This window comes from Zonotrichia albicollis, chromosome 11 (assembly GCF_047830755.1).
Source record: "Zonotrichia albicollis isolate bZonAlb1 chromosome 11, bZonAlb1.hap1, whole genome shotgun sequence".
Classification (NCBI taxonomy): domain Eukaryota; kingdom Metazoa; phylum Chordata; class Aves; order Passeriformes; family Passerellidae; genus Zonotrichia; species Zonotrichia albicollis.
The window spans coordinates 11,902,775-11,924,587 of NC_133829.1; the positions used below are offsets into that span (position 1 = coordinate 11,902,775).

Sequence of the window (21,813 nt, forward strand, 5' to 3'; positions counted from 1 at the left end):
TTCTCAATATGTAAAATACAATTTATTGTATTTAGGCTGTTCATAAGTATCAACACAATGTATTATGTTTGAAACAAACATCTTGCCAATAAATACTACCTAAACATTAATATTAATCTTTTGATCAAATGTGTACAGTATATTGACTCAATATTGCACAGTGAGTTCTATATGACATTTCCATAGTGCATTCAGTTTGTTACAGGGATAGTTTGCCACAAATATTGCAAAGCATCAGAGTTGACTTTTCCAAGTGAAAACAGCTGACCTATTCCATTAGGGATGGAGGCTGGTATAAATGTCAGTGTCTTAGGTTAACTAGTTATGGATTCACAGAACCTAAGGTTTTCATGGATGAGGAGACTTCGTTTCTAATATGATTTTTAGATAATTCTAAAAAAATACCACTTGCAAATAGAATGAGGATGTTATCATTAAACTCCAGTGACCAGTGAGCTTGTAAACAGGGTCATTCCAGTAAGCTTGTTTTCTCTCATTCCAATCTAAATATAAATCATCAATCTAAATATAAATCATATATATGCTATATTGAGCTGTACCTCACCACCTGCATTTCAAAGGGCAGGCTGTGCAAGCCCCCAGCACTACTCCAGCTCTTTGTGCCTGTGCTCAGGTGAGACTCAGAACCTGCTGGCATGAGCAGAGCTGACACTCTAGCCCCAACAGTTTTCCATGTATGAATGCAGATATAATCTCACAATGGTTCCATAATTAATTAATCTGATTAAATCTTGATTCTAGAGCATCACTTCTGTGTGGGGTGGTCCTGCCAGTCCTTATGGCATCCCCATGCTCACACAGAGGGCTGGGTGCTGCCAGCAATGTGGCCAGCTGTCCTGCTCTCCTGAAAACCAGTGACTCCTGGAGCAGATGGAGCCCTGTGCTCTGGTCAGCTCAGTATCAAGCACTGGCAGGACTGTGCTCACAGCAGATTTTCCACAGCTCACTGTTATTCACTCTCAAGCCCAACTATGACAAAACCATGCCCATGGCAGTGGGAGATGACTGTGACAGTAAGGACTGTATGATTTCACCTGTATTTGCATGAATTTACAACTGCTCTGACATTGCAGAAGGACCTTAAGGTGGGCATATACTGCTTTAATATATATTTAAGCTACATTGCCTTGCCAAAGTTGTATGAACTGCTCAAAATGCAAATAAGAATCATGGTCATAGAATGACTATGACTGACTTGGAAAAGATTTGACCATCAGTATAATGGTGCTTAATGCTTAGCGTGTAGTATCCCTTAGTGCTTAGCATGTAGTATTTCTTTAAGTAAAAGAAAATTCACTCACCAAGTGATACAATTAAAAATTTCTAAGAAACTACTGGTTAAGTATTACCTCATGATTATGTAAATCATGTTTATATCCCTCCTCTTTGCTGTTTATAAGTTTGTATATATTTAGATTCTTTATATTCAGGTAACAGAGATGAAATACTTATTTCTATCTAAAAAGACAGTAGGAAAAACCAGGGATTAAAGGGATTTTTTTTTCTGTACAAAAAATACATTTCTATGACAGCAGCCAGTACCTTCACAGTAGGTCCTTTGCTCCTCTACTTACCACCAAGGTTCAGTCATCCATAACACCACCATAAAATATCAGAATTGTTTCTCTTTCTATTTTTCAACACTGAAATTCAATATGCTACTACGGAATGTTTCCAAAGCCTTTTGCTTTATCCCAATAAACTCAGGACTTTTTTTTTTACTTTAAAAAGGAATTAAATTCATGCAAATAAATACATAATGTGCACTGAAATACTCAATTCTATTATACAGGTGACTTTGCAGAAAAGTCCCTTTATAAATAATGAAACTAATTCCAATAAAAGAATATAGTTTCAAAAAAAATTAAAACATTTCATTTTACTACAATTTGATGTTTGCTACGTGTTCAAGCAGACTACATTTTCTACCTAGTTGTGTTAATCTGTGGGCTGAGTGTCACTCTTTCGGACTGTAGTGAATATTTGATTTTGAGGAATGGCTTCTTTATGCAGTTTTTGTAGTCCAGGGTTTCAGTCTTCATTTGATTCTGCATACGGCATCTCAGGTTACGCCCAGATCTGCAGAAAGAGAGAGATGAACACTCCTTTATGACCCTGACTCTCCCATCAAACCTTAAATTAACATCGGTAAGCCGATCACATTAGTGGTACAGAGTATCAGCAGCAGTGATATCATGTAACCCAACAGCAAGCTCAAACTTAGCAGTTCCGCTAGCACTTTGTGGGGATTTTTACTTGGCTTTGCTGTTCATCTTTCACACTGTTTTATACCCTCCTTAGTTCCCCTAGAGCAGTTTTCCTCTAGCAGCCCTTCCTCCTCACCCCCTTTTACTGAACAATTGGAGAAAGCAGCACCCGGGGCAGTTCTCTTTCACTGAACAATTGAATAAGCAGCACAGGGGCAGTTCTCTTTCACTGAACAATTGAATACCACAGCACCCGGGGCAGTTCTCTTTCACTGAACAATTGGAGAAAGCAGCACAGGGGCAGTTCTCTTTTACTGAACCATTGAATAAGCAGCAGAGGGGCAGTTCTCTTTCACTGCACAATTGAATAAGCAGCACAGGGGCAGTTCTCTTTCACTGAACAATTGAATAAGCAGCACAGGGGCAGTTCCCGCAGCGCTTACCCGGAGCGTGTGGTCCCAGGAGCCCGAGCAGAAGGCGGTGCCATCAGGAGACACCCGCAGGGTGCTGACACGGTTTTCGTGTCCGAACAGAATGGACACACGGGAGCCCTTCAGCACATCCCACACATTGATGGTGTAATCGTTGTAGCCCGCGAACAGCAGGCGACCTGCAGAGACAAGGACATTTTACACTCTTAGTGTGCCTGGACTGCAGGACACCGATCCCCAGGAGCCACAGCCCACCCTGTGCCCACTGCTTCCCTTGGGACAGCTGTGTCCCCTTGCCCCTGGGACAGCCCTGCCCGTGCCCAGGCTAAATGCTGAACCACTTACAGGTAACGACTTTAAAGCACTGTAAATTTTAGTTAAATTTTAGAGAATATGTTCGGTCATTAGAGAAGGGGGATGACTTCAAATCATGAAAGACCGAAGAGCAGTTTAACAGCTACTGCAGGGTAATAATGCTTAACTCAGAGCTTACACAGAAGTTGAATACAAACGCTTGAATGATTAACAATTTGGTAAGTGATTCACTGCCGATGGGGACGAGCTGTGGTGCATGTGACCATGACAGAGAGGTTTGCCTCAGTTCCAGGAGGAGGGCAGAACACCACCCACTCACCCCCACCCAGGGTGGCTGGGGAGCTCTGATTTGTGCTGGGACAGGAGAGACAAGACTCTCAGGATCTGTAGTGAAAAGTGGCAATGGCTCTTCCTTCATACCCCTCTAATATACTTTTACTACTAATCATTTGTTATCCTTTTAAAAGCTATTTATGTAACTGCACTTAATAGTTAGCTACATTTCATGTTGCCTTTGAAATGTTTTTCATTATTATTGTGAAACTCTAGCCCAGCTGTAGTTAATGGCAAAATATTTCCTGCCTTCAGTAGGGCCAGGAAAATACTTTTCATCACTACAACTAAGCAATAGCCAGCTAGATTATTTAAAGTGTAATTATTTTTACAGAGGCAAAAGAAGGCTTCCATGCATTTGGTACTTATTACTTTTGATAACTTTTAAGAATTAATATTTTATCAATTTAAACTGAAAAATTCTACAGTTCCCCTCAAATCTCAACACTAAGATAACCTCCAAAGTTCAAGTCTCACCACTGAGAGAGAAGTCCACACTGGATGCTCCAAAAATGATGCTCTCTTTGGAATAAATTGCTACTTCTCTGTCTGCACGAAGGTCATATAAACGACACTAGGATTAAAACAAAACCAACACACATGCCTCAGTAAATACTGGAAGCACTGGCTACAATATTTGGAAAAAACGGGAGTGGGAAGTGCAGCCTAACAGACATCACAGGAAGCGGCTGCTTGGCTTCTTTCCTTCTGCTTCTTTCTGCTTCCTCCTTTCCTTCTGCCTCTGGCTGCTGTAACTGGGATCCTCTAACAGGGATCTAAGCAACACGAGGCTGTTTTGTATACACTGCAGGAAGAACTTGCTTTTTCAAGCCACTTCTCTAAGGCTCCTGCCTGTCCCAGAAGGACATGAGTGGTGGACCATGGTACCCACAGAGTCCCCACACCCTCCTGCTTCCCCCTCTGTGGCTGATCAGGACATCCTGCTGCTGGGGAGGTGCATGTGGACACAATCCCTTAAACAACAGTTCAGCACAGCCTGGGAGATGGGCTCAAGTCTCTAATCACTGTTGAGGTCACAGACCATGTGGCACAGAGGAGCCTGGGTGGTAGTGCTGGCTCTGAGTAAAGCCAGGTCTGGGAGGCCTCTCTGTTTGAAAAACCTGTGTGAAAATAATTCAAGTGAAATAATACATTTTAATGCACATCTCTGGGTTTCATTTCTCATGGAAAATTCCAAATCACCTCTAACAACCTATACTTCCTGTTTTTATGATTTGCCAGCAAAGTTTGGCTTGACATGGAAATCATGTATCAGGCTTCACTGCCAGACTTCAGACCTCACTGCCATGTAGAAAGGCAGTCTGTTAGCCCTGAAATCAAAATGCACTTTTGAAACTATGTGAACTGAAACCCCTCCTCAATAAGTTAAGCTTAAGCAAACAATGGCCAGATGGGATTGCTAATATTAAGACTTTACTATTGAAAAATGGCTGGTATTCAAGTCTGCACATAAAGAAGGGGCTGTTTGATTTGCAGAGCAGTGGGGAGCTGCCAGGTATGTGCAGTCCAGGTCTCCCAGTGCTCCACAGAGATGAATAATTTCATCAGACTGTCCTGACAGGGACCTGAGGTCACTGCAGATGACAATACTGTCATCTGAGCATGTTTTTATGGATTACTTCCAGTCAGGATTATCTGTTCCTCAGAATCCCCAAGTATATAAATCAGGTCAAGGATACCACTCTGTAACACTGTAAAAACAAACCCCTTCATTTAAAGAATGAGGTAGCTGGAAACTGCCAAAACCTCTGTCAAAAGTACAGAGGTGGAATTTCTCATTCTCCTGCTCCAGTCAGGAGTGTCAAGAATGGTTAAAAGAGAAAAAAAAATTAATAAGAACCTGTGATTCTGGGCGTTAAAAGAGTGTTTTCACTGTAATTTAATGATGGACAATTTCTCTGTATCACTCCCTCAGCATCTCAAGAGCTCACAGTACTGCATCCAAGTGTGCAGAGAGCCACTTGGCTCACCACAGGGCTAGAGGTATTAACTTCTAATCGAAGTTTTTAAAACATAAAAATCAGGGTCATTCTCTCCAAAGAGCCTTGGAATGTCTCCTCATCCAATGAAGACAAAAGGAATGTTTCTGTGGAGTTTAGCTAGCATTGAGTGGACTCAAAACATGCTCTGAGGGCAGAGTACTTTAGATAAAGTTTTTGCTCCCAGGTGACTCAGTGTGATGTTTAAATAAACAGAAGAAATGAGGTGCCAGGTACCTCCCCATCATCTGCTCTCATGCTATACTTAACTGCCAGCTCAGGCCCTGCAGGGCTGTGGTGGGGCAGAGATGGTCCCCCATGGGACACACCAGCTGCAGGGAGGGCCATCAGTCCTGAGCATCACTCAGGGGCACAGGGGGTAAATGGCATTTAGTATACATTGTGCTGATCAAATTTACCTGTCAGTGCATTCTGAGCCCCTCCTAGCAGATTGCTCATAGATAAGTGAGATCCATTAAGGGCTGATGTGTGATCTAGGATGACCAGGATGCAGTGACTCACTGCAGTGATGTGGCCAAGGCCACCCTGGGGCTGCAGAGGCCAGCTACCCACATCTGCCCTGAGCCCATGGCCCCTCTGCTCTCTGGGACATGCTGACACAAGCTGCATTTCAGCTGGTTCCTCCCATGCTGTGACCAAGAGCTATGTGAAGCCAAGTACCTTCCAGTAAGACAACTAATTTTAGTCATGAAACTTCAGACACAGAGAATTTGAAATGAGTATTTGGACAGTATGTCTTGTAGAGAAGTATGGAGAAGTGACCTACAGTGTTAAGTGATTTTCCCTAGAACATTATATATGGTATTTAATATCTTAGCTTACAGGATTATTATTTCTGCCAATTTGGTGTCAAAGGCCCAGTTTAGTCACTAAAAGCCCTCTGTGGATGTCACCTAGTCTTTTAGGAAAATATGACTTGGGAAGCAATAGAATTTTCCTAAATTAGGTTGTGGAATTAACATACCGTAGCATCGTCTGAACCAGAGGCAAAAGCATCTCCACTTGGGTAATATCTGTGCACAAGTGAAAGAAGACCAGAACACATTACATTACTTGGATGAGCTCAGACTTCAGAAATAGAATCAGCAGCACATTGCCCAATACTGCAAACGTGTCCTCTCCCAGAAACACACTGACCTGACACTGTTGATATCTGAATCGTGGGTTTCAAATGACTGCACACACTGCCCAGACCGCATGTCCCAAACCATGGCTTTCTTGTCACATCCCTAGTAAGGAAAAAACAATCATTGCAGTTGTGCAAATGGTGACATTCACCCCTCATGTGGCTGATACTCATCATCAAGCTCTCTACATTCAGAGGCTCTGAACATCACAGCTCTGAGAGGATTTACCCAGCTGAGCAGCCCCAGAACTGGCTGCAGTGGCACCCTCAGCTGTGCAGGTGCAGGTGGGAGCAGAGCTCCTCAGGAAGCCTGGAGCTGCCCTGCACTCACAGCCCTGCTCTGCTTGTGCTGCTGCCCTGCCTCTGTCTGCAGTCCCACCACAGCACAGAGATGCACAACTGACCTGTTCCCTGACCACTTAACCAATATAAAATACCAGCATCCAGCTTTTAAAGGTTTATAACTAGTTGTTTTCATACACTGAAAGAGAAAATTAAATCAGTGCATCCAGAGGGTTTCTAGCCCAGCCTCCTACCAGTGTTTTCCCCTGTCAGAGCTCTGCACCCACATGCTTGATGGTGTGGTTGGGATGAGCAAAACAGCATAGCAGCACTTCATCTCACCCTCAAGCCAAAACCTGCCCTTCCAAGCTGTGCTTTGAAAGGATCATTTAACACACAGTGCTCAGTGCACCCTGAATTCCTTGGGCAAGGGGCTTGGCCCATGCAGTCTACGCTGTCCTTGGGGCAAGAACCATCTCATACTGGAAGGGCCACACTCTCAGCTGCAATGTCTCACTGCTGTCACAGTTGCAGTGACAGGAAAAAGAACATGGACTTTGCTTTGAAGAGTGATGGGAGATTTTAATAAGCTTGCCCCTGCTGAGGAGTAGCAGGCTGAGCTCCAGGGGCTCAGCCTCTCTGAGGCTGTGTGGGAAGAGCAGGGCAGGCCAGGTGGCTGCTGCTTCTGCTGAGCCAGAGCACCCTGCTCACCAGACCATGCCACACATTATTTATTTTAAACAAATATGATAGCTAATTACATTAAACAGTTTCCACACAATTCACATATTTCTCTGTCTCTTTTTTAAAAAATCTGTTGTTATAATGAAATCCTAGTGTTTTTAGTAAAGATGCCATTATTTAAAAGATGTAATGCTCCTTGGCACCAGCTTGTGGTTTCTGCACCAGGGAAACCAAACAGGATAAAGAATATTTTGGACCCAGCATATTTCCCTCTCAAGCCCCACCACAGCCCAGCCCAGATCTTCATTTGCTTCCATGTGCACTGTTCTTACTGACCCCTCTGGGAGTTTGGGAGCAAGACCAATCTGACAAGCTGGTGCTTTGACTCCTAAGGTTTTGAAGGAGAAACCACATGTGGAGAGATGGACCCCTGAGGAGCCTTGCTCAGAGGGCACTGAGCACAACAGCCCTGAGCTCAGCCAGGAGGGCAGGAATTTTCAGTTCAGTCGTTAAATGTAACAGCACCAGCCCACATGCTGATACACTGACACTGCTTGTTCCAGCTCAAGGTTACTGTACCACAGAGGCCCAGCATTCAGGAATCTCTCCAAGCCACCCTACCTTCCTGCTGTTCTGCCTGTACCTGCACTGACACGATGTCAGACAGGTCTTCACTGCAGTGGTGTTTTGCATGTGGTGAATTAAGTGAATGCCTGTAAGCACAGACATGCCCAAGCTGCTCCATCAACACAAGCATGACATATTCCCTTAGCAGTAGCAGAGCTGCTTGTGATTCCTTGCCCTATAATAAGCTAAGCTGTTCCCAGGGAGAATGAACCTATCCTTTCTGGGAAGCAAGCCTGGTGACAGGAAAACCCGAGAGAAGTAATGCACTTGGATGGAATTAGCTTTCAGTCACGCTTCAGAGCAGCTGTGCTACCAGCAGGCAAGCTGGGCCAGCGTGCTGATGTGCCAGCCACATTTGATCAAGAGCCATAACAGAAGAGGTCCAGGTAGATTGTGTAGGGATAAAACCACAACTCCAAGCACCCCTAACCCATGGTTGGCACCCTCTGGCACAAGGGCCATTTCCAGCATCAAATACAGGATCAACCAGTGCTGGTGGGGCTCAGAAACCAGCAAAGTTATTGGTACCTTCAGCAGAGTTATTGGTAGCAACTGGCCTCTCAGGTCCTGCCAGCTCTCTTCTGCACACTCACTTTCTAATGTGGGAAAGACTAAGATCACCTTGAAAAGCAGTTGAGCCCCAACCCACTCACATTTATGCCTGGCCTGCCTCACTACCAGGCTGTGTGCCAATGGCTCAGCTGCCTGGGAACAGTGATCCCTCAGCAGCAGGACATGATTGGGAAGATGCCCTGGGGACTTTCCCTGGCCAGTCCAGTCCTGCAGCCCCAGTGAGGTTTGTGTGCTCCCCAGCACCAGGACAGGGGAATGTTGGACTAATGAAGGGGCTTTAAATGCCTCTGGTACCTCTGAAAGGCACAGAAGACTCAGCAACAGCTGAAGATGTGGCCACACCTCATCTCCCTGCTCCAGCTTGCACGAGGGGTTAGGTGCCTGAGCTGCCCCTTGACTCTGGGGACACAGTGGCACACATGTTATTGCAACCCCACTTGGATGCCCTGAGCACAACCTGATGCCTGTCACACCCCATCTGGCTCTAGAGATCTGGGCACAGGGAAGGAGCAAAGTGTGGGAAGTCCTCTGCTGTTCCAGGCTCCCACCCACAGGGACTCACACCTCCACTGTGGCAGGAGCCCCATCTCTAGCTCTGAGCCTTCCCCCTCCCAGCAGAGGGTTGTTTTGATCTCTGGATTGCTTTGATGTGGGGTGGAACTTGCTAAGTAAGCAGAAGTGCAGTCAGACTGGCTGGGTGGGTTTGACCCCACAGTCAGGGGTTTAATTTGCTCCAGCTTGGAAAATGTGCTTGCAATGAATGGATTGCACTGGGGCATCCAACATACACTCCAGCACTCTCTCAATAACATCATGAGCCTCCCACTTTGCTGCCTTTTCACTTCCATATTCCTTAGTTTTATATTATGAGAGGAAGCTCCTGCTTACCCCAGAGACAAATGTATTTCCCGTTTCAGAAGGGGCCAGGTCCAGGCACAGGACATCAGCTCCATGACCATGGAAACTCTGTAGAAGTTGCCCACTCTCAACATCCCATAGAGCACAAGTTCCATCTCCACTTGCTGTCAGGATCTATAGGATGTGGGAAGAAGAGTCACAATACAAGAATCAGCAGATGACCCTCAGGTCACAAAGAAACAACTGACATCCTACACAAACACCAAAGGACAGCTTTAATTTTATGAAATATTAGGCAATAAATCAAAGCCATAAGCCCAATGTGAACCTAAGTACAGCTTATGTGTTTTATTTTTAAGGAAAAAAGGTAGAGTAAAAAAGAGAGCTGTATGGACACCACTATCCCTACACAATGTTTCAGTAATTGTCAATTTTGTGTGGTGGGATTTGCACAACTGACAGCAGTAAGGATCTGATGGAATTTCATATTCTCTAAAAAGGAGGCAGAACAACACTGGTATTCCTATCTGCCCCTGTCTTTCACTCTATCTATATCTGGCTGCTGGAATTCAGCCCAGGTAAATGGAAGAACTCTTGGAGTTATGTACACCTGTTTAACTCTCCTTTTTTTTTTTTCTTTCTGCTTGAAATTGTGAGGTTAAAAAAAATTAATTTGGCTTAAGACATGGATTTTCTGAAAGGGAAGTAAGCCTGTCTAGACAGTTGTTTGATAAGTCCATCAGTTCTCACTTGTCCTAAACCATTTGTGTGTGAAAGGGCTTGAACACACACTGCCCAAACACAGCTCACAGCTTCCCATCTGCTACAGTACTTGTACAAAGCACATGTGATCAAAGCTTGTTATTGTGGCTAAATCCTGATGATGCTCAATTGTTCAAAATTTCCCCTTGGCACCCGAAACTGTTATGCAATCACAAATTCTGTAGGTTGAAAGAGTCCCTGTGCACTGGTGTGGAAGGAAGCAAGGGTGAACGTAGGAGGGCTCTCAGTTTTGTACACAGGTTTTTCTCATGGTTGGTGAGGAAACTCAAGTGATCCCAGTGGGTAGTTACAAGTTGAAAACAAAATTCTCTTCACGAAAAAAATGATCACACAGTCACGGAAACATTCACAGAGTTGCATAAAGGTTAAACACTGAACATGTTTGACAGATGCCCCAAAAATTCTTCCCGTAAACAGAGATCTGCAAAGCTGCAGAACAGACTGTTCCAAATCCTGCAGCAGAGAGATGCTAATGCTCTCAGATGATAATAGCAGAAGAAAGTCCTCAATTGTCTTCCCAGCCAGTTTTGAGCCTAGATGAACTCCCCTGTTCTGAGGAATGTTTGTACTTGGCTGAGGAATGAAGACTTTCAGCTCTGAGGATTTGCTCTCTAACACTGTGGAAGGGAATATGAAGGGAATAGGAGTGGCTAAAGGTGCAAGGGAAGGGTCTGTTGGCAACCCAGAGCTCCAGCTAATGTTTCAAGAGAATGATATGGACTCAACTTCAGGGCTGCTCCCAGCCCTGCCACACTTGGGAGCATGGCTGCCTGCCCTATGCAAAACACTTGAGATCCCAATTAACTGCTGCTATTAATACCCACGGAGCATTGTCACGTGGGGAGCATTATCACACCACAGAGCTGCAGATACCTAATTTGGGAAGTGAGGCTCCCTGGCTCTCTGCTCACTGGGGCAGGGGAGGCTCTCTCAAGCAAGACTGGATTGGGGCACTGGGAACAAGGTGTGTGGGTCACCCAGCCCTGCAGCTCGGGGTCCACGTGAGAACATGATGAGCAGCAAGGGTGGAACTCCCTTTTTGAGCACCCACAGCCTGGGAGCGACTCACAATGAGCCACCCCCAGATCTCCTCTCTTTGCACTGCACTGCCCAAAGCCCATGAGCACACTAAACCCTAAACTCCTACCCAGTCTGTGGGCAGAGTGAGCTGCAGTGTAAGACAGCAGTCAGGGCAGAGCTGCAGGCCTGGCAGCACCTAGCAGTGGAAGCTGTGGGGACACAGGGCTGGGGGACACCTCCCCCTCATGCTGGAGCTGCTCCAGGATAACACCACATCCCTCCTGATGCAAACTGGGAGAGCAGAGCTGGAATCAGCTGGCACAGCTGGCAAAGCTCCTGCACAATGTACTTGTTGCACTACGCACCCTCAGAGTTACTGAATAGTTTTAATTCTCGACAGTTTTAATTCTGGTGTCTTTATGTAAATGAAAAAAAATATAAGAAATCTGGGATTCTCTAGGATCTGCTACATAACAGTGTCCTAAAAGATGCTTGACCAACCTGTTGCTTGTATTTGTTTGAATAATAGCATGCAGTGCCATATAATCACTTATAAGCCTAACAATCATAAGAAAACTTCCTTTTAAAGACTTCAGAAAAATTTCTGACTCACTAAGTATAAAGGACCTTAATCCACTGTGACTTAACAATAGTGATACATGACCTTCAATATCAATGCAGTTTGCTGTATTCAATATGGAAAAAAAAAAATCCAAGTTTTATCTCTTTTTTATTATGAAAAAAAAGATTGCTATTTTTCCTGTCACAGGATTTAATCTCAAAGCATTTAGGTAGAGACAAGAAAAGAGAAAACTGGGTTTATATCTCATCAAAAACATTCCACTTAATATAGACTCTAATTCCACACAGCTCCTGCACAGGGAGGTCAGGGCTAAGCAAGCCTGAGTGCTGGGTACCTCCACCACTTGTTTCCATGGCAATGGACTTAAATTAGCACCTAGGAGTCATTACAGAAACCAGAGAGTGACAAACAACAACATACTCTCGGCTTCACATGGCCTGAAATAGAAGCAACAAGAGCTGATATTTCCTTCAGAAGAGTTCCAAATATCTGGAAGAAGGGGACATGGTATTCCCTTTCCAGCAGCTCTATTGACATTGAGAGCTATAAAAATGCTCCATTCTGCCACTGATTTTGCTGCAGAGCTACACAGAAAAGGGCTTTAATTAAATTCAGAAACCAGAGAGGACAAGGGGATTATCCTGGCTCCTTTCATCATCTTCTGTGTTCCTAGAGAAAGAGATCTTTGAGATATTCAATAGAGAGGAAGGCTGGCCTGGTCTCAGATCTGCATTCAGTTCCTGGCTTTTCCATCACCTCCCATTGTGGGTCTCTGCGCTCCCCCCCACTGCCTGTGAGATGGGAACAGCATCACTCCTTTCCCTCGAGGGAACACAGCACTGCATGTAGAAACAGCAGGTATGGCCCTGTGGGCCATGCTCAAGCTCAATTGCATCACTTGCTACAAATAAAAAATACTTTGAATGAAAGCAAAAGCAAATGTTGCCGGATGTCCGGGACAGAGCAGGCAAACAATACAGTCACGATCAGCTGGCACAGCACCCAGCCCAGTCCTGGCTGAGCCAGGTTTTAACTATTTGCAGTAGTCTGGGCTCCTAAAAGCACAAACTGGGGAGCAGAAAACACACAGCTATCAGCGAGCTCCCTCTGCAGAAGCCACAGGCCTTTGTAGGGACAGCCTGGCCACAGGCTGAGACAAGCATTTCCTTACAGCAGCTTTTGCAGCACCTTCACTGCCCCCTGTGAGGGTGCTCCAGCAGCCCCTGCAGGGGCAGGACAAAGCCCTGGGTGCCCCAGGAGCAAGGAAGGACACATGCACTGCACCTGAGTGCAGCTCCTGTTAGGTGATGGTGAGCATAGGGAACACATTTACCTGCATGTCTGAGTTAGTGAAGCTGCAGGCAGACAAGTAGTTCGTGTGCATTGCAACAGATTTCTTCTTTGCAGCCATATTTTCATTTTTTTCAAATGTCAGAGGGTACACAGAACACTTGTTGTCCAGGCCACTGAAGAGAGTAATAATAGCAGTAACAGAGAGAGGAAAACTGGTTAAAACTGCACCGACAAAAGGCGAGTGGTGATAAGAAGGACACCACCTGTCAGCGCTGTGCTGCCAAACCCTTACAAGCACCGACTTCCCTGTATTGTGCTGTGTGGGATCTCCCTGTGCAGGGAAGCCCCAGCTGCCTCACCAGCCTGGCTGCTTTACAGAACTTGAACAGCTGCTCCTCAGTATTTTCACCCTTATCGAGTTTATAAATGGCACTGAATGAAACCTCACGAAAGTATAAGCTGGGAGGTGACAGCAGCCACCTCAGGGTTAATGTTTCACATGCAGCCAAACTGCCATTTTTCTGCTGACATCTGTCATGGCAAAGATCACTATTTCAGCATCATTCTACACCTACTTTTACAAATGTGACCTAGCTCCTACAGAAGAGGCAGCATAGCCAGTAGTGGGTGTGAAGACAAAACTTACAGTGCAGTTTGGAAAAAAGGCAACAGAAGCACTGACCCCTGTAGCTGCTGCCCCCATCCTGAACAGTTAAGCTGTGTCAGACCCAGGAATCATTTCTTATATCTGCCCCTTTCCTAGAGCTGTGGTAGATCAGTCCTGCCCTGGTCCCTGGGATCCTGGCACACCAGTTGCTGGTTCTGTGCCTTACATAATGTGCCTGGCACAACAGCAATACAGAATTAGGTGCAATGTACACATGCACTCCCCATCTCTGCTGCAAGTGTAAAGACAGAGCTTGCTTGCCATTCTTTGGGTTCTAGTCAAAAACATTTCCAGACTCCTTTCCACAGTCTGCTTCTCTGTCTCAGTCTGCTGCTTTCTAGATCTGCAAGCTGCACACTGAAGTCTCCCTTTGTTCCTTTCTCTCACCCCAAGCCTGCTTTGTCTGATCCACCCAGTTCCTTCTTATGAGATGTTTTGCCAACATTTCATCTCTTTGTTTTTTTCCCCTATATAAGCTTATTTTTTTCAAATCCAAGCCCTCAGAAAACCACAAGATTATCAAGGATGGGGTTACTTCTCCCCATCCCATCTTAGCAAGATCTATTCACATACTGGTTCATTAATGATGAACCTCTATGTCATAAAAAAATGAGTGCAAAGTCAGAACACAATTAAAACCTCTTTCCCTTAGAAAATATATCCAACATAGACAACCACACTAGAAAAGGGAAGTTGCATGCATGCAGAATGCCTAACCCATGATATAAATGCTGAAAGAGGATTATTTTCCATGCTTACACAACAAATGTTACTGCACTGAAGTCAGAGGAGATAATATGTACGAGCCATTATGGAAATAGAATCAGAGGCACTTAATGTAGACCTTCCACCCACAATCACAGCATGCAAACTTTTATCTCTCAGCTTCTGAAGACACCAGGACACTGCAACAAATCCAAGCTGCTGTGGAAGCTGGGAACTTACCCACAAGCAATGGCACATCCAGAAGGAGCATAAGCACATGCCATGACCCAGGTGCAGGGCATCGTCACGGCGTGTTCCTGAAACACAGCACCTTTTAGACTGGCACTCACTGCTCCTCCAGCCCATGCAACCAAAACAGTGGGAGTGAGCAGTTCAGTATTTCTTTGGACATCCTCAGGGTCAGTGCAAGCTAGAGATGTTTCCCCCAGCCATTACTCACAGGTAAGTCAACATCCTTACTGCAGAACTCAGCAGAGCAGCTGGAGGATGGCCAGTCCTTCTCTGACACTCTCCACCTTATTGATCAGCCCCAAACTGATCACAGAGCACATTTTATTGGGGCATCCAGTGCTGTGAAAGGTCCCCACTGCTGCACATGTAAAAGTGAATTAAAAACAAGTAGTTTTTCCTCATCTGTGTGGTGCAGGCAGCCCAGAGGGGGCTTGGCCATTTCACTTGAACACTTGGCCATTTCATGTGAACACCACAGCTGGAGGAGCTCCAGATCACACACAGCTCCTGCTACAGGAGTGCCCAGGAAAAGTTCCCCTGTTGTGCTGGCTGGGCTTTGCCTCCCTTGTGAGCAAAGAGGTTGGATCAGACTCTCCCACTGGAGACCACGAAAAACCCCAGTGCCCTGACAGGGACTTTGCTCAGAAACAGGTTAAGGGATGTGACTTGCCCTGGGCTCTGTTTTTTGGGCTGCTAGTGGAAGTCTGCATTTTATCCCATTATCCCACTGCCTCCAGTGACACCTGTGAGCCCTTCACCCAATCCCACTGTCATTTGCCCTAGGCACAGAATTTTGTAAAGTTTCACTTACTTTGTTGGTAGTGAAGGAATCCCACACGATCACCTTCCCATCCTAAATGAAAGCAGAGAGAAAGAGAAACTGAGGCCTTCCAGAGACATGGCTGCTTCCCAGCTTGGAGAAAACTCTGCTGCTCATTTCCTCTCCCCAGTCTGTTATGTCCTTTTGTCTCCATTTTAACAACAGCACAGTGGTCACAGTGAAGCACCAAGGAGACACTTGTCAGTAGTGCTGTTTGTACCTACCACAAGAGAAGTGTATCTCCTCCTCTCTGAGATGACTCATGTTTGATTAGAAGACCAATTTATTTTTTAATGTTTTTCTCTTCCCTCTTAATGGCTCCATGAGTGCTCCTTTCTCCTGCAGCATATGCCCCAGACAGGGCCATCTCCTCAGGACACTGTCACCTGCAAACCCTCACCTGTCCCAACTGACTGTTTATGGATATTCCACTGTTTATTCATCTTCCCTTCCCAGTCTGATCCTGGTTTTCACTTTACTTGTCACTACACTTACTTTACCTTCAATTATCAATTATACAACCAGCTAAAGAGCCATCACAGAGCCTTGTACAGAGAGCAGCACAATCGCTTGGTGTACACCAGCTACACTCGTGCCAGCTACTTTGCCTTAGGCACACAAAATTTCATTATACTTTCCTGTATCATGAAAGTGAAATGTTTATTACTGAGCAACAACTGCTTCTGTACCTGGACTTACAGTTCTTAAAATAGAGTAAAAACTGCATTTCAACCTGTCCAGTTTTCTGATTGACACATTTTAACCACTTTAAAAAGTGTGGCATTAAATATTTAAATTATTCTCTTTGCGGAGATCACCATGAATGGTAAAAACTCCCAGTAAGTGAAGGTGGCTTGCAATGCAGATTGCCTATTTTTATCCCTCAAGTGAGACCCCTGACAGATTTCATGTAGGTCAGTGAACAGCTGTGAGATGCAGCAAGCTCACTCACTGCCATACTGGGCTCAGGATGAACCAGGGGATCTAGAAAGCAATTATCTCATTACCTCCTCCAGCTTATGAGACTGGTCTTGAGCAGGTGTTAGGACTGTTTCTCAAAATGCCCAACTAAATGCAGTAATTTTGGCAGGATATCTGAGGCTTTCAAGGTCATATCAATCATACAGACCACAGAAGAAATTTCTGTGCATAGAAATCTCTAAGAAAAAAAATCAACATTTTTCCTCTTTTCCTGATGATTTTCTCTGAACACATAACCTGAAGAGTTTGCTAAGTATTTAATCTGTAAAGAACAAGGAAATAGGTGTAGCCTCACATGAGTCTATTTTTTTATTGTAGGAGGGAATATGGGAAAATCTGTGTATGAGTGGACAAGAAATATTTAGGGAATTAGCTACAAGAGGTGTACCAATGATTCAAAGGTTGGATTTACACTGCCTGAACAAACACATTGCCAATGAACTTCTTTCAGGGCATCTTGAAAACATTTACAATAATCCCAGGTACCATCTGATAGCAAGAAAATTTGTACAGTGCCCAAGAGCATACCTGGGAAGAGCTCACAATCCTTCTCTTGTCCTTGCACCAGTCCATGCAGAGAACTTTGTTTCCATGGCCCTTCAGGGTCCTCCTGGTCTTCATCACAAACTGTCCCAGTGCCTCCACACGCTCTGCCACCTGGTGAACTGCAGACAGCTGGTGGTTAGAGAGCCCTCATCAAAGCTCTGCCCTGGCAAGTATCTGTCTATGAGTAATGCCCCTGCAGGGATTAATCCCTGAAGTTTGAGCCCAGTGAGCTCTGCCTCAGAGCTGGCAGGTGGCTAACACCAAGGTGGGCGGCACAGGAGCACATTCACCAGATAAAGACAAGGATGGATTCACTCAGGGCTGAATTCCAGGGATGCAGCAGCTGAAGCTCTTGCAGATCATCCCACCCAAGTGTAGCTGGAAAACAGATTACCCCTTTGCCCCCCTTACTGGGAAATATTCAGGCCCGCAGGTGGACAGACAGGAGCTCTGGAGGTGAGACCCATCTGCAGCACTGGGCTGGTGCAGTGGGACACAGGTACTGGCACTGGTGACTCTGCTGTGCCATCCCTTCTGGTGGCCAGGACACAGCTCTGAGTGAGCAGGAAGCTGGACATTTGCCCTAAGAGTGCACTACCCAATTTTTCAACAATAACGATGGACATCAAGGACTTTGTGAGATGTCCCTTCTACAAAAGAGGGAAACAGAGGGCAGGAAGGCAACTTTCCTGAGCAGCATCCTCTGCTCAGAGGAAGTGGAGAAGTCAGCTCTTTGATACCTCATTTAATAGCAGTACTTTCAGCTGATGTTCTTCAAAACCTGAAAAATTTACATTTCTGCTTGTGCAAACTTTGACATAAAATTCATGCAGCTGACACAACTAGAAGGTGACACACATAACCCTGATGCCTCAAGCTGGGGTCGCCTGTAAATGTGTGGGAGAAAGTGTCATCTGAGGAAATCTATTTGTCCTGCTCCAGCAGGTTCATCCCATGTGGAGCTGAGTAGGGCCAGGGTGTAGCTCAGCACTCAGGGGCAGCTCCTCACACAGAGGGAGGGTGAGATTCCTCACTTCAAGTCCCACAGCAGAGTGGAGATCCTAAGGCTGGAGACTCTGGCACCAGAATTAAGAACTACTCTGTCTAGAGGAGAGCTGATCCACACCAAAACCTAAGATGACCCTGCTGCTGCTGGCTGTGGGAGAAATCCCTGGCTCAAACTTTCTGAAATAAATGGAGAAGCTCACATGCTTTAATGAGCTAGAAGAGGAAATTTTGAGCTTTTCACTGCCCTGCTGGAGATTGAGCTTCACCCCCATGGCAGGCGGTGCTTTGGAGCTGCTTGCTACTTCACCCTTCATCACTTTTCTGGGGCTGGGAAGGGCTGTGACAGTGAGAGCAGGCATCCTGAACTTCCAGATCATTTCTTGGCACAGGCTCAGTGAAGCAATTTCTGCCCAAGGCAGAGACTGATTTCTAGTGGATTACCTTTTCAAGAGTTGTCTTTCAAAGGCACCAGCCCCACAGGCTGTGCCAGAATAATGCTCTCAGCTGAAATCTCTGCTGAGCCAGGGGACAAGTGCTGTCCACCACTCCTCATGACTTGCCCACAAGTCAGAAGCAAGTTTCTGAGAAAGTACCCTATAACCCCACTGATGAAAAGCTACATTCCCCCTGCTACTGCCCATAGAAACCTGCCAAATGATCCAATCAAAGGCCATGGAAACACAGGACTGGAGCTTATTATGGCAGCCAGAAAGATGCTTGTGTCCAGAATATATCTGAAAAACAAATGTTTCACAGACTCTGCACAAACGGTTTCCATTATGTGAAGGCAGCTGAGACTCTGTGAAATTGTCTGGTTTAGCCTCACTGATTCCCTGAGGATGCTTATCTCCAACCACAGCCATAATAATCCTGCTCCTCCTGCCCAGCACAGGGTTGAGAATCAGACAGTTATTTTTAAGCATTCACCAATATTGTTCAAAGATAGTGGAAAATCATGCACTCAGACAAATAGATTAGCTAAAGCCAGTAAACAGCTTTAGTAGTTTTACAGAGGCCCAGATAAAACTGCCTATTTTTCTTAAAAATATTGTTTGTCCTGAACAGGAGGTGTGGAATTGATGCAGATACTCTTGGGTCTTTGATCTTTTCTGTGTTGGGTCTAATGGTCTCTCTGGCCCTAAAAATTCATGGATCACACAAAAAGAACAAACTTTTGTCTACATCCAAAATTTTAGGCTCTTGAATTGACTCCTTAAAGTTATGAGACTGCAAATCAAATGCATGTTTGGCATTTCCTTTTTCTAAGCACATTTATGAGAGCTGCTGTTTAGAACCAATTGAACAAATAAGGGCAATCCTATTTAAGCAAGCTATTTGTTTTGGGAACCACAGAGGGAAAGTCATGATCCAAGCAAAAGAATGCAGAAGATACAATTATAGATTAGGGGAAGAAAACGCCAAACCAACCACGCAAAGATCAGAAATTATGCCTTATTCTGAAACTTACAAACTCTGCAGAAATAGTACTTGGGAATAATTTAGGTGTAAAAAGCTCTGATATAGAATCAATTATATAAAATACATAAGGGAGCATTGTTCTACAGCAGCATAACACTTGTCTGAGAAATGCTGTAATGGCTTTGCAATCACAGCTTTCCAATGGAAATTCACAGATTTTATATATGACAAAGAACATCCCACGACTTTCAATGGCACACAGAGTTACAGTGTCACTGTAATCATGGGTAAAATTTTGTGAGCAAAAATGGGTTTAAGAATATGCTTAAGAGGTCTGTTAACTAAAAACCCTGCCACTTCTGGTACAGAAATGATATTATAGGAATATGGTGATTTATGGTAATGTTTCTGTAATGAGGACATCTTTGTTTGCTTAATAATTCTGATTAACAGGACATTCATATGACATGATTGTCTAACTTAGACAAGAAAATGTTCTATTTATTCCAGAATAGATATATTTTTTATTGTAATCCTTCCCAGCCTGAAAATCAAAAGTGTTTTTCAGTCCCTCATTCTTACAAAGCACTAAGAACCAAGTCACTGGATACAATTTTCAATGCTTAAGGCATCAGGACACATGAAAGAAAAGTTTTAATGACCCACTAATATTTTGAATAGAGTGAGCTACATGATTTCAGATGGAAACAGTAATTTACATGTTTTTCTTACAAAAAAAAACCAAAAGCAAAAAAAACAAACGAAACCAAAACAAAACCCTGCAATGGGTTGTTGTAGTTATAAAATGACATCATGATAATAAAGTATGTTTTATATCTCAGAACTTGTGGATACCTATTTGAAAAGCTCCATTAAGGCAAGTTGAGTTTCCTTTTCCTGCAAGGGGAAGGGGGCAGGGGGAGGGCCGGGCTGAGCGCTGTCCATCGCATTTCTGCCGGGTTGTCCCCGGATCCTGAAGCTGCAGCTGATCCCGGTGAGTTACACACTGACAGCTCCAGCTCTGACTCACCCGCACCTCTGAATCAGCACTGCATCCCTGCCACTTGTTTCCCCGGCAGAAGAGGGGCACAGCAGCTGGTTTTGGAAACAATGCTCCTTTTTAAGCCCTTCCACACCTCGGGTGAAATCCCGGCCTCATTAAAGCAAATTCCCATCAACTTCCACATGGCTGGGGCTCATCCTGGCTGCTGACACTACACCCAGACGGTGTGCGGGTGAATCCCGGGCTGTACCGAGGCTATCTGAGGGTCCCAGCCCCGCCGGGCCGGGCCGAGCCAAAGCGCCGCGGGGCCGGGGGTGCAGCGGGCCCTGCCCGGCCCAGGCCCTGCCCCGCACCGGAGCCACGGGCACGGCGCTGTCCGGGGCCCGGGGCACGGCGTGTCCGCCCGCAGGGCCCGGGCAGCGCTCCCGCTCCGGCCCTCGGCCCCGCTTCCGCAGGGCCCGGGCAGCGCTCCCGCTCCGGCCCTCGGCCCCGCTTCGGCTCAGCTACCGGCCCTGCTCCCGGCCGGGCCCAGCCCCGCTCCGGCCCCGCTCCCGGCCCTGCGGCCGCCCCGCCCGGCCCCACTCACGCTCCACGTCGTGCAGCTTGGCCCGCTCCTCCTCCAGCTTGCCCTTCAGGCTCTCGGCCTCGCTCTTCAGCGATGCCAGGGTCTCGTTCTCGTGCAGCCCCTCGGTTGCCATCTTTGCAAAGGAAGCGGGGAGAGCGGGGATGAGAGCGGGAGGGAGGAGGAGTTTGCCAGCCCGGCTCCCGGGGATGCTGCCGCGGCTCCTGCTGCCTCAGCAACGGCGCCGGAGCCGGCCCGGGCTCCCCCTCCCCTCCCGCTGACGTCCAGGCCAGTCCTGAGCACGCACACCGTGGGGACCAGCATCCCCATCCTGCCGGCTGCAGCATCCTCATCCCCATCCTGCCGCTACAGCATCCCCATCCCGATCCTGCCGGCTGCAGCATCCTCATCCTGCCGGCTGCAGCATCCCCATCCCCGATCCTGCCGGCTGCACCATCCCCATCCTGCCGCTACAGCATCCCCATCCCGATCCTGCCGGCTGCACCATCCCCATCCCCATCCTGCCGGCTGCAGCATCCCCATCCTGCCGGCTGCATTATCCCCATCCTGCTGGCTGCATTATCCCCATCCTGCCGCTGCAACATCCCCATCCTGCCGGCTCCAGAACCTCCTGCTCCAGCATCCCAGTGGTCTCCAGGCCGGCAGCTGGACCAGCCTCACCTCCTGTCCCGC

The 21,813-nt window shown here is 46.2% G+C and overlaps 1 protein-coding gene and 1 long non-coding RNA gene across 2 annotated transcripts in view; one reads left to right on the plus strand and one right to left on the minus strand.

Moving 5' to 3' along the window:
• GNB5 (G protein subunit beta 5) lies at window positions 1-21,408 on the minus strand. The gene is made up of 11 exons (XM_005483339.4): window positions 21,145-21,408; window positions 17,111-17,247; window positions 15,593-15,634; window positions 14,770-14,846; window positions 13,198-13,330; window positions 9,509-9,652; window positions 6,466-6,557; window positions 6,293-6,341; window positions 3,785-3,881; window positions 2,672-2,838; window positions 1-2,100 (listed from the first exon to the last, which is right to left on the minus strand). The coding sequence occupies exons 1-11, from the start codon at window positions 21,254-21,256 to the stop codon at window positions 2,089-2,091; spliced, it is 1,062 nt and encodes a 353-aa protein (XP_005483396.1). The 5' UTR covers window positions 21,257-21,408; the 3' UTR covers window positions 1-2,088.
• The window catches only part of LOC141730572 (uncharacterized), a 14,054-nt gene continuing 12,700 nt past the window's right edge, over window positions 20,460-21,813 (plus strand). Inside the window, exon 1 of the long non-coding RNA XR_012582158.1 lies at window positions 20,460-20,549. This is a non-coding gene — a long non-coding RNA (uncharacterized LOC141730572). The remainder of the gene's footprint in view (window positions 20,550-21,813) is intronic.

What these genes read in the sequence shown, in the direction of transcription:
- GNB5 (XM_005483339.4), bottom strand. Translation starts at nt 21,256, where the DNA reads ATGGCAACCGAGGGGCTGCACGAGAACGAGACCCTGGCATCGCTGAAG. An exon ending in GGATTGTGAGCTCTTCCCAG is followed by an intron (nt 15,635 to 17,110) that starts GTATGCTCTTGG and finishes GCTTTCATTTAG; the next exon opens with GATGGGAAGGTGATCGTGTG. An exon ending in ATTCCTTCACTACCAACAAA is followed by an intron (nt 14,847 to 15,592) that starts GTAAGTGAAACT and finishes GCTGTGTTTCAG; the next exon opens with GAACACGCCGTGACGATGCC.